At 40.7% G+C, this 12,554-nt stretch overlaps 1 protein-coding gene across 3 annotated transcripts in view; it reads left to right on the top strand.

Moving 5' to 3' along the window:
- Positions 1–12,554, top strand: part of LOC306832385 (inactive dipeptidyl peptidase 10-like) — a 162,039-nt gene that overhangs the window by 129,700 nt on the left and 19,785 nt on the right. For all 3 annotated transcript variants that reach the window (XM_079357035.1, XM_079357037.1, XM_079357036.1), the window contains exons 7-12: positions 1,727–1,808; positions 3,872–3,992; positions 6,465–6,619; positions 8,456–8,553; positions 9,733–9,856; positions 11,083–11,121. In XM_079357035.1, coding sequence (XP_079213161.1) covers positions 1,727–1,808; positions 3,872–3,992; positions 6,465–6,619; positions 8,456–8,553; positions 9,733–9,856; positions 11,083–11,121 — 619 coding nt within the window. The remainder of the gene's footprint in view (positions 1–1,726; positions 1,809–3,871; positions 3,993–6,464; positions 6,620–8,455; positions 8,554–9,732; positions 9,857–11,082; positions 11,122–12,554) is intronic.

Genomic DNA, 12,554 nt, shown 5'->3' with positions numbered 1-12,554 from the left:
ATGGCCACATTTAACCCACAATGCACTGTGTTTTGGTTCTCTTCCCTGGTTTGGTCCAGAATGCATTCTCACCTACTCCGAACTGAACTCTGGTGCACTTGGAAGCGAACCGTGACCCTTGTTTTTAAATAGATAGAGAGTCGTGTTCTTTGGTCGGCACCAGAGTTTGTTTGAGCGTTCACACCGGCCCAAACCAAACAAACTATCCGACAGTGGACCAAACGGCTCAGGTGTGAACGCACCCTTAAAGTTCCCCACAAGAGCTTTAAATGTGAGCGGATGAATTGTCCAGTATCTGCACAACACGGACTCATGGAGAGAAGACTGTCATTTCTTTCATATGTACTTTAATCCGCTGTGAGACGCGTTTCATGCTGGCTTTGACGCCTCTTATTGACAGAGCATCACCTTTTATCTCTCTGCTTTTTTCGTCCTCTACATATGGAGTATTATTGTGTAACAAAAAATCCTTCAGCAGTCTTTGAACTTTCAAAAAGAGCTGCTCACTTTGAAACGTTCACAGCAGAAGTAAAGTGTCTGAGCACTGTAAACATCCTTATCTGACACAGACCTGCGAGGCATTCAGAAATAACTGTATACAAATCTTCTGGCTGGAGTCTGGTTTACTTTTTTAAGCATCAGTATTTATTTCATGTCTGTTTCATAAGCAGCTAAAATCCCACAGTGATCTCTTAGTCTTGAGGGAAGTGTAATTTAAGTCCTTGATTATGTTATAGGGATCAGACCCGTCGTCAGCTTACATTTGTGAAGTTTTAAAAGGTTCCAATGGAAACATAATTAAAAGTTCTGTTCTGATGAAGGCGCCTCAAACTTCAATCAGTAGCTTCCTGGAGATGAAGAAATAATCTCTGTCCAAGGTGCTGATCTCAGACATGCAGGGAGACCAGGCCTGTCAGTCAGAGTGATGGGCAGGAGCCGCACTTTTAATTGGAGAAGATTTAAAATTGATGGATGGTCGAATTAGCCTCTTCAAACAGGAGTTTTATATAAGAAGCTTTGGCATGGATTCCTCAGAGACATTTTTGGGGGGCATACTCTGAAGTTCTCTCTTTTTCTTCGTCATCTCTGCTGTAACTAGGCAGCTAGTCTAATGTTTTATTATTAATGAGGCTGGGAAAAAAACAGACACATAGCATGTTTAAACAGGGAAACTCTGCTGTTTTTTGAATAGACTTTGCTTTTTTGAGGCAACACCTGTGTGCTAGTTGAGGCAGTAAACTTGCTAGCACTGATATCTCGACAGTCACCGGACAACCCCTCCTTGCATTTGAGCTCAGTGAGGAGTGATGAGGTCGGAGCCTGGACGCTGAATCTGCTGCAATGATCGAATGATACAAGCATGAGTTGTCTGACTGAAGTCTTTGAAAATGGATGAAGGTTTAATCAGCATCTGTGGCTTATTTTCTGTTTAACTTCTTTAACCTGGACTGTAGATGTCCTCAAACTATTTATCATGAATTCAAACTCGTGTCTCTGAATCTTTCTGATTTTACCAACATATTAAAACGTGAGACGATAAGAAAGTTGAAGTGATAGAAATGGTTCCTGAGGAACAAGTTGTGGGCTCTGAGTACAAACAGAAAGCGCTGAATTTATTCAGTTTCTTCCAAAAATGTAACAAAGCATCTGCAAAGCTGTAATCTATTCAACATGAGAGCCAATGACCACGCTCTCCTTGATGAATTGCTTGTTGTCTGTTTCTCAGGGAGGTTTGGGAGCTGGACCCTCCTGAGGTGGTGAACTCGGTCCTGCAGTACGCCGCCTGGGGAGTTCAAGGACAACAACTGGTGAGAGAGAGGAGAGGAAACAGTCCTCTGCGGCGTGCAGCCTCACTATGCATTACTTTCTCTGCATCTGAGTTTTTAGGACAAGTGAAAGAAAACGTGATAAATGTTCTCTTTAGATGGCCATTAATTTAGCCCTCATATCTTCTACTGCTCACAGTAATGATCACATTTCAAAGTAATCATGGTTAAAAAGAGATTTTTGTTTTCAGCTTTTTCAGATAAATTCATATCCAAAACACTTTGCAAAAAACTGAAAAAAAAACACCAATACCTAAAACCCAAATTACAAATGCAAAAAGCCTCAAAACCAATTCAGCAAGCCACAGAACCAACAACACAAATCCAAAAAGCATCAACACCAGTGAGGCTTTTTGCAAAGTGTTATTGGTTTGTGTTTTTCTGACACTCATGGTAACCGTAAATGTACCTCATATTCAGATTTCATGTGTTGAAGTTTCAGATTACTTTTAGATGAAAATGTCTCACTTCATACATTTTTCATTTATCCATGAAACAGACTTTGAGATATTTTTTGATGAGAGGAACAGAGAGGTACCGTAAGCAGGGTATATCACTGCTTTGTTGGCGGTTTAGCACATTTCAGTGTGTAATATTTGGACATAAATCAAACAAAGCTTCATTAGTGTGTCATTATGTTGACGAGGGGATGAGAGCTTGCACAGCATCATTAGCTAAAAGTGCATCTTTGCAGACAATGACACGAGTCGTGTGTGTAAGCGAGCTCCATGGCAATTTGTCTGGAATCTGTGTGTTCTCATTAGAAAACTGCCAGAAAAATTAGGTTAACAATATAAAAGAGGGGCTGTCCTCTCATCATGTCTGCAGCGATGCATGGGTCACACAAAGCAGCATCAAACGGGAGGAGTTCAGCAGGATGAACAAGTCTCTCCTGTTGTTTGCTCGTTATGGTGTTGTTTTAATGAATATTTACAGTGTATAAGGGTCTTTGATAAGTCTGACACTGACATGTATTTGGATATACTGTAGAATCCTTCTACAGAGGGAGCATGTTTTTATGAAGTTTTATTGACTTATTAAAACTTATTCTGAAACACCAGTGTGAGCTGTCACAACACGTCTTATTCTAATCATGCTTGTAGCAAAAACAACGTTTTCAAGAGCATGACATCCCATCAGGTATGTCTGGATATGAAAATACAACAGGATCTTTAGACGTTAATAACATTGAGAAGTGGTAAATCCTTCCTCGGGATAAAAAAAACCTGTGAAACTTTATTAATCTCTAAAACATTTCCTGGTCCTCGTATGTGTTCAAACCTGCAGCAATCGGTTTTCTAATATCCGATTGTAGTAACTCTTCAGCTGCACAAACACACTCTCATTTGGGAAGAGAAGTGTGTTCTCACAGAGTCTGTGGTGAAACACTGATTTCTCTTTATCCTGCAGCTCATGTTCAGCCTTTCCTTCTGCACTGATGATATCTTGATCCTTCCAGTCAGACAGCAGAGACCCTGCTGACTGAGAGGTTGGAGCAGTGAAGTCGTTTCTTTTTTCATAGTATCACATAAGGACACAGAGATCCTCCTTCTGTAAAAGGCCAAAGATTCAGTTTCCATCTGAGACAGACTTTACTCTGAGTAATGTTGAAAGAGGCACTTTGTGTTTATTTGACCTGAGCTGGATTTGTTGTGAAATGTGTCAGTGAGGTTCACTATTGTTTTTACGCAGTATTGGCAGTGCTGTGTTAAAGATATAGAGCTGCTACATCTACATCCTTCCAGATGACTGTGGACAGAATCATGTTGGTGCTCAAAACAAATCTCACTTCTAAGTAAACAAGCTGCAAAGACCAGGTCCACTGCAGACCTGTAGTGCTTCCATTGTTTTTGGAACATGAGCACTGCCTCATGACTTTAATGCTACGAGAACATGACGAGACTTGTTAACTGAGACGTGAAATTTGAAATCTAAAACGTACTTTTAAACTTTACATTCATTCTCAGGTCTTCCTCTTGCAGATCTTTATCACCAGACGACGTAACATTTCACTGAAAACAGTGTTTTTTGTGTTTTTTTTATAGATCTACATTTTTGAAAATAACATCTACTACCAATCAGACGTGAAGAGTAACTCCCTCCGGCTGACGTCTTCAGGGAAGGAAGGGATCATCTTCAATGGGATTGCCGACTGGCTCTATGAAGGTACAACAGCCCACACTCAGTCAAGCCTTCAGAATGACCTTTTGACCTTTTCTTCATTGCTGTTTGATAAGCAGTGTGTGAACATCCTGATTATGAGCTTTCTCCCAGTATTCAGGGTATGGTTTTTTTATGCATACAGAGAAACTGGTTATTCATAAACATGATTAATACAAGTCTCTGGGGATCTGATCTGTGATGTTTATTTTTTACAACTTGAACCACGGCAACCATTCGTGTTGGGAAACCAGCGTCCTATCGCCTGTTCACGTTTTGATGCTTTCTCACATCTAAACTTCTATTTTGTGAGAAATGTTCTGAATTAAATCCAAACGTGAAAATGTGGAGAGGTTGGAATAGTTTACAGACTGATGCATGGCTGGCTAAACACTGAAGCTACGTCCACATCACCTGTTAAGAAAGAGGAGGCGGGGGCAGACAGTGCTCTCCAATGTTTTGGATTTAGACTGCAGTTTTATTTTAAAAGATAGGTGTCAGAGTTAAATATTGCTACTTTAGTTCTTTCATCAGGGAATGACAAAACTCAGTTTCTCTGTCGCTCAAGGTGCAAGACACCATGTTTGTTTTGCAGATTTGTCACATTGATGAGGCTGCACTTGCACAGGTCGTTCTATGGATGCTACACAATCCGGTTTACTTTCTGAGTTCTCCAGGTAGCAAAATCTGGATTTCGCAAAATCCAGATAAAGGCTTATCCTGATTTTCTTTTTTTTTTTTAAATTGAGATCTGATGTTAACATGCACAAAACCAGGATTCTCTAAAGACCCGATCAAAACCGAAAGTCCTTGTTTATAGACTCGTTGTTAGAGAGTTGACGCCGCTGACTTTTCAGTGAACTCGACCGCCGCAGACGGTTTTGAATATTGGGAACGTATTAATGACGGTTTCTCATCTGGGTTTTAAATGTGAACAGATTGTGCCTCATTAGCTGTAAATGTTTCTTTTGAGGAATGCAACTTCACAACACTCGTGGTTAAAAATGTATCATGTTTTCACTTGCACATAGACTGAATCTCCAAAGTGGGAGCACAGAGTCATTTAAGATGTTTCAGTAAACACACACACACACACACACACACACACACACACACACACACACACACACACACACACACACACACACACACACACACACACACACTCTGCAGTGCTTTCTCTCAGGAGGGAAAGAGATTATGTTTTAATCTTGTAAAAAGCTAAGATACTGAAATCAGTGTGCTTTGGTTTAATTTCTTATTTCTAATTTTGTAGTTCATAATGATGCAGAAATTAATGGTTGCGTTCATACAATGCAGTAATCTTTTCTTTCCACTGTGTGACTCTGTCTTTGTATGAAGAACGTATTCATGGAGGACTTTGACGGCTTAAACGGCTCCAGTTATTATGAAATGAAAATTAGGATGTAACATTTGTTAACCCTTTGCATTCAGTTAGATATCCTAGTGACACATATTTGAGTGAATTAAAGGATTATCAAAGATGGTTAATGCTACAGAATAATAAAACAAGGAGCCTATTATAAATATTCTTAAACTTTTCAAACATCTCATTGTTCTTAAGGTCATCTTCATATCAGCCTCAGCAGTAAGGTTGACTCATAATGTTTGAGCAATAACTGGTTTAAAGCGTAGAAAGCAAAGAAACACTTGAGAGTAGAAAAGAGAGCAGAGCTGAAGTGCATTGGATTAAGGCTACTTTGAGTTTTAAGCCGGTTATGGTTCAATGGTTATTCATTTCTATGACAAAAGCAAAGAGACCATGAGCGAGAAGATTTCCTGCTACGTCTTCTCTATAAAGATTTATTTTTGGGCTTTAATAACGTCATTCAAAAAAATCAAGGCGGGAGAGCGGGGAGCGACATGCAGCTGTGGCCCTATTGGTTGAGTCGTGATCTCTCAACAGGAAGGTCGAGGGATTGATCCCCGGTTCCTGCAGCAACATATCCGATGTGTCCTATAGGGAAAAACACTTTACTTGGAATTGCTCCTGTTGTGTCTTTGAATGTGTATAAATGACTTCCATCAGTGTGTGGAGAAAAACACTTACATTTATATACAGGTCAGATTTGAACTGAGGCCAGACGCTTCAGGGACCATAACCTCCGTACATGGGGCGTGCACTCTAACCACTAGGCTACTGGCACCCCATAATGTACGAGTTTTTCATTTTGAATTCCTGTAAACACTGTTGTCGGGTAACTTTTCCATGGCAATGGTCTATGGTTTTACTGTTAACACGTTTTGTCAGGAAAAACTGCAAGAGCAGATCAGCAAAAAGACGCATTTGTTCACAGGATGCGCTAAAGTTCACACAGACCGCAAGTTCCTCACAGAAGCTTTAAAGTCCCAAGAAGTACAGATCTTATGTTTTTTACATGTGGGATTTAGATTCTGAAATTGCACAACTAATTTCCACAAATGAATGTAGCTCCTTCTGTGTTTGGTTCCAAACAGAGGAGATCCTGCAGACCCATGTGGCTCACTGGTGGTCACCTGACGGAGAGCGGTTGGCCTTCCTGGTCCTCAATGACAGTCTGGTTCCCAACATGGCTTTACCTCGCTTCACAGGCATGACATACCCCAAAGGAAAGCAGTATCCATACCCCAAGGTAAGAAATATTGAAAAGCCAGTCTCTTCACAGCTCTTCACACTGAATGTATGAGCGAGTACGGGAGTCCAGGACTAAAGATTTACATGGTGGAACCTGTTTCATTAATTCATTTTCAACACAATTGATGAACCACTTCATTCAACCGTTTGTCTTCTAGACTTGGAATAACGGTGACTTCTGTGACTCCATCCATCCTTACTCTTACTCATTTAGTCATTCCACATCCCTGTTTACATGACAGTCATACTGATGGTCCACCTGCAGGAGCTCTGTCATCTGTCAGAAAAGATTTTTACTGTCTTTTGGCTTTTGAACGACTTAAGATTTACTGAGCTCTCCTGATCCTGAAAGTCCAACAGAAAAAGGTCCTGCATCGTTCATTTTCCACACGTTCCAAATCCAGTGAAAGACTTAATCCAAACACATTACATTCATGAAGATCCACAGATTGCTTCAACATTTCCACTGCCTTATTGTCTGTAATTATTTATATTTTATGAATGACTTTGTTAGACTGTAATACTTTAAAAAAGGTGGTTGCCCTTTGACCTCTCAATGGACACCTCATTTAGTCAATTAGGCCCTTCCTCTTACTGTTCCGAGCCTATAGTAGCCAATGAGAGCCTGAGTTGATCCTGTTCTGATGCATCTACACCTGACTGTGTAGATGACATTTCCTGCCATTGAAATTCTGATACTGAGGCTGCTGCTTCTATAAATCAATGAATCATTTCCTCTCATGCACACACTAAGGAGACTAGCTAAAAGTTGTTTTTCAGAATTGCACTAAAAGTGTTAATAAATTTACAGTATACATAAAACAAGACAAAGTATGAGTCATTTATTATTTGGGGAAAACAGGCAGCTCTTTGTTAAATAAGACACTGAGCTCCCTCGTGTAGGAGAACAATCCTTGAGTCCAACTTTTCCTTCTCTTTTGAAGGAAGCATTGAAAATAGGACTAGGATTTGAGGTCATCTCAACTTCAAAGTAAATCATTTACAGCGCCAAAACCAAAGTTATATAATGGTACTTTTCATACAGAAAGTTCTAGACTCTGTGTTTTCGCTACCCATCTGAATCCCTTAAATCCACAGGCAGACATTAGAGACAGGGAACAGGTTTCTCCAGTAGTAGGCAGCCTCACCTGAACAGAATGCAACACCCCCCAGTGATCACACATAACCCAGTTTTCACAAAGCACTTGGCTTGCTTCAATCCCCCCCCCCCCCCTTGATCAAACGCAGCACCTGTTCTCGCCATAAAGCGTCCTATAGGACCCCATCTGGGGGAGGGAGTCATCAGAGGCGTTTTCTTTCTAAAGCAGGAAATCAAAGTAGAGCATAGTGTTACAGGTGGCGGGAAACCCAAAAAAATAAGTTATTTCTCAAAATCCAAAATGAGCTTGTTGAATTATTAATCATGCCGCACTGTGTACACTGTGCTGTGATGTGTGAGTTTCTCATGGATTTGTCTGCAGAACATTATTCAAATGAGAGCAATGACTCAGTGCAAATACTCGCTCTTTATGATTGCAATTGTTTCAGTCAAGTGTTCATTCCAGTGCAATGTGTTTAATCAGTCATCCTTCTCATGTTTGTCGTTCCATTGGTCCTAATAATTTCTGCACAACAACAAATGTCTAACTGTATGTATATTGCTAAGAGTTTGAAGAGCCATTTAAACGTTTCCATGCATTATTCATTTAAAAAATCACTTGAGCGGTTTGCAACACTCACCATTTTATGTGTGGTTTCAAAAAGCATTCCTCCCACTGCAGTGATTTGACACTCTGGTCTGACCTGCTGTTTTTTTTTTTTTTCTTCTGTGCAGGCGGGCCAACCCAACCCGGTGGTGAAGCTCTTTGTGGTTAATCTTTACGGCCCGACGCACACGCTGGAGCTCATGCCTCCAGAGACGCTCAAACTACGGTGAGAAGTGCTGTGTCTTGTTTGTCTCACTTGGCGTCCTGCACCTTTTAATTGGAAAATCTTGTACGCTAAAGCATGGCGTGTCTTTGGATTGCTTTGTCTTTGGATTTTAGTTCTAAAAAAAGATGATTGCAAAAATGACCAACATACTCCGCCCTCCATGGGTCTGATGAGCCTGACAGGATGTATTCATTCAGTAATGCTTTAATGAAGGCAGCTGCACTTTAATCACATTGTTGACATTGTATTAAAGCTGTATGCAAAGTAAAAGCTCGTAGCATCACATACACTGCATACTGAAGATTTGCTTTTCACTTATTTTAACATGACTTTATCTATAATACAGGACTATGCTTGACTTATCACTACTTATATTATAAGTCTGTGTCATACTGGACTTTTCCCAAATCATAGACTGTATTTAAGAGGATATTTTTACAAGTTAGATCGATGCTAAATTGCCTTAAAGTCTGCACTCTGTTTTGATGACCCTATAGTTGTTATCATACAGTAAATGTATATTATCATACATGGTTTTACTTCCCAACCTACAGTCTCTCTGTCAGTAACGCTACTCGTCAGCTTAGATACTGCTCACACAAACCTCGCACAACCAAAACACATACACCCGCACACACACACGCACCGCCCCACCTGACATTAGGGAGAACTGCCATAACAAACCTTAGGCAAACCTTTTCTACATGAGTTCATGTCTCAGTCTGTAGTTAGAATTTTTCCTCAATTCAGCACAATGTTTATTTTTGTAAATTATGGTTATAAAGGTTATACAGCTGGGTATGTGTTAGTGCGGCAGTCTGCCTTTTTAAAAAGTTGCTAACAAGAAAACCTGTCAAGCAGCATTACAGCTCATCATGTTGGCACATCCCCTTATCCAAATATGGACAATTCTTTCTCCATAAAACAAGACGGCGACTGTCAAAGTGCCAAACTTAAGGCTGTAGAAAAGTTTTCCGAGGAAGCCTCCTACATATCGTCGACAGAAACAATCTGCTGTTTTTTACACCATTAAGATGCGTCCATCAAGCTAATGTTTGCTTACAACTGAATCTTACGCGTATCAGGATAAATCTGCAATAAAGATGTGTAATCATTGTCGTGGTGTGCATTTTATTTAAGAACATAAACTGGTTGCTGTAACGACAGTGTTTCTCACAGGGAACATTATGTGACCATGGTGAAGTGGATCAGCAAGACCAAGACAGCAGTCAGGTGGTTGAACCGAGCCCAGAACATCTCCTTCCTGACGGTGTGCGACACCACGACGGGGGCCTGCGTCACGGTGCGTGTTTGTGTGGGACTGGAAATGTAAAGCCTTTCACTGTATTTACAGAAGCAAAGAGCTGTTTTATCTGGGACGCCTCGGTAAGCTATGAAGTGACATTTTTATTAGCTACGTAATTCTCCACATCAACGACATTTAAGGATAAGTGCTTTATGAAAACTTAAGTTGAGTGCTTTTTGGCAAAGGTCCACACTTGATCGAGTCTGTTATGTTTGGATTAAACCTCCTTTCACATTCAAGATAACACAATGTTTCCCGTTCTCTGTACTTTTGTTCCTAAAACCTTTGGAGAGCATCTAAGTTAGCATGACAGCACACTGTTGACAAGAGTACAGGCACCTCATTAAGCCTTCCCACAGTCATGCAGCCAAGCTTTTTCAGTGGTGAGACACCAAACAGAGACAGATGGAAAATGCATCAAACAACAGATGTTGAAATGTCTTTTTAATCATCATCAACACATAAAATGTTTTTGTTTCATTCAATGATATGATGAAGTCCGACTTTAAAATCAGGCCTCGATCGGCAGTGGTTCTAAACTGGTCGAGCATCGTGACCCAATGCCAGCTCCTTCAGGAACATCCCGGCCCTTAAAGCATCTCACTCGTTCAACAGTCAAATAAAACGTATGCATGTACAGTTTGTCTGTTAATGGCGTCTGTAGCTGTCAACAAAAAGGCGTTTTTTTACCTGTGAAGTGAATACTGAAGTGGCTGCACATCTGCTGGCAAACACGCCGTCCACACTCTCTTCATATTCAGATGACATTAATCCATGTTCACCCTGCAGTTAAACCTGCTCTCTACCTCTCTGCTTCCTGATCTGGTGTGATTTGCACGAACAAACATGTCGCCCAGCACAAACAGCGGCTCAGCTCCAGCCTGGACACGGCGCCCACTCTCCCCTTTGTGCCAAAGCTCATGTATGCTCGTTTGAAACGAGGGCTGAGGCTGGGAGTGGGGACGTCGGTGGTGTGTTAAAATAAACCAGAGAGTTCATTTTGTGATGGATGAAAAAAAAATTAAAAAAAATAAAATAAAATAAAACACCACTAAAGTGTTATTCCAAAAGAAGGTTCAGATACATTTTAGATGAGAGATTCTCTCTTAAATACTGCTGATAACTATATCCGTTCAGCACAGACAATGACAGGCTGTAAAGGGAGTTTGATGATGTTGGTGATTTGGCGTCAGTCTGATATTTTTTTCTGACGTCTGTTTCAGAGACATGAAGAAAGCTCGGAGCTCTGGCTTTCCAAGCAGGTGAGTGGCTCTCTGTTCCAAGCCTGTGTGTCTGAGCTGTCATTTCACTCCATGCCAATCATTTCTGTCTCAGTATATTTCCAATTAAGTGACCTTATAGGCAGCTTCAACACTTTCCCACACACATTATTCCTCTATATGCTCTGTCTGCTAAAGGGAGGCTTCACTCTTCTCTCAAATCCAGCACCAGAAGATGCAAACATAAGATAAGCAGCAGTATGAAAGACTCATGTTTGCTCATTGAACCATTCTCCTCAGAAGATGAAATTATATAACTCTAAGAGCAGAGAACCCTGACTGTGGGCACAGACTTCAGACTTCCTTTTAAAACAGAGCGAGAACATTAAAATGCATTGGATGTGTGACAATTTCAAAATTAAAGAAGGAAAAATCAAAGAAAGTCTTCTTCTTCTTTTTACAAAACTGATTCAGAATAATTACAACAATAGAACAATAGAAGTTGTCACCCTCAAATCTATCATGTCTTTAAATAATCTTTCCATAATACAAAATACATAATTCAGGGTGCAGGTGGACAAGTGGTTGGTTCGCACGCCACATGTACAGAGGCTGTAGTCCTGGAATCGAGCGACCCGGGTTGGAAGCCGAACTGGGGCGCTTTTACTGCATGTCATTCCCAACTCTTTCTCTTCCTCTAATTTCCAAATCTTTCCACTGTCCTGTCTCTCGATTAAAAGCTCCAAAATAAATCAAAAAGTGAACAAGAAATAAACATATTTCTTCCTGTAGACGCTTCTTGTCTTTCACCTTTAACGTTAAGGCAACCGTCTGCACTGACATGGCGTCAGATCACACGAGTCCAAAATGGGCAAAGCTCCACGCTGAAGCTTTGACCGGTATGAAGACCCCTTCCTGCTACTCATAGTGCACTCTTTGTTGCCGTAATGTTCAGAGTGTAGTAAGTTTAAAAACAGAAGAACGCTCATTGAGATGAAGTGAAGTCTTGTAGAAACCTTCCTGTCAGGATTGATGGGTGCATTAAATAGTTCCTCATGTGATCGTCATCCTCTGTGTTTGAGCAGTTCATTCAGCAGCACGATGGACTAAACTAAAATATCTACAACTCAACTTTTTTTTTTTTTTCCTAAATCCAAAAGTGCAGTCCACTCAGTTTTAGGCGTTTTATTTACTCGTAGAGTTGGGAGGCAGAGGCTTTCTCGTCGGGTTTGAGGATGTTTGGCTTCTGCCGCCGGTAATTTAACCACTTGACAGTCTTGGCATGCAAAGCTACATGTCTCCGCTAAGATGGTAATCTAAGAGATGCTCATTTACTGACTATGAGCTTGTGTCAGTGCAGAGAGAGGGTCTTCAAGATTTCTCCACTTTCTTGGAAATGCCAAAAGCTCATTGTGTGTAAACTCTCTCCATCTCAGGCTGGATGTGTTTGTGCTGCTGGCTGAGATACTATTTCA

This window comes from Symphodus melops (assembly GCF_947650265.1).
Source record: "Symphodus melops genome assembly, chromosome: 12".
NCBI classification, from domain to species: Eukaryota; Metazoa; Chordata; class Actinopteri; order Labriformes; family Labridae; genus Symphodus; species Symphodus melops.
Note: the sequence above shows the minus strand (reverse complement) of the source record. Positions and strands in the feature narration are given on the sequence as shown.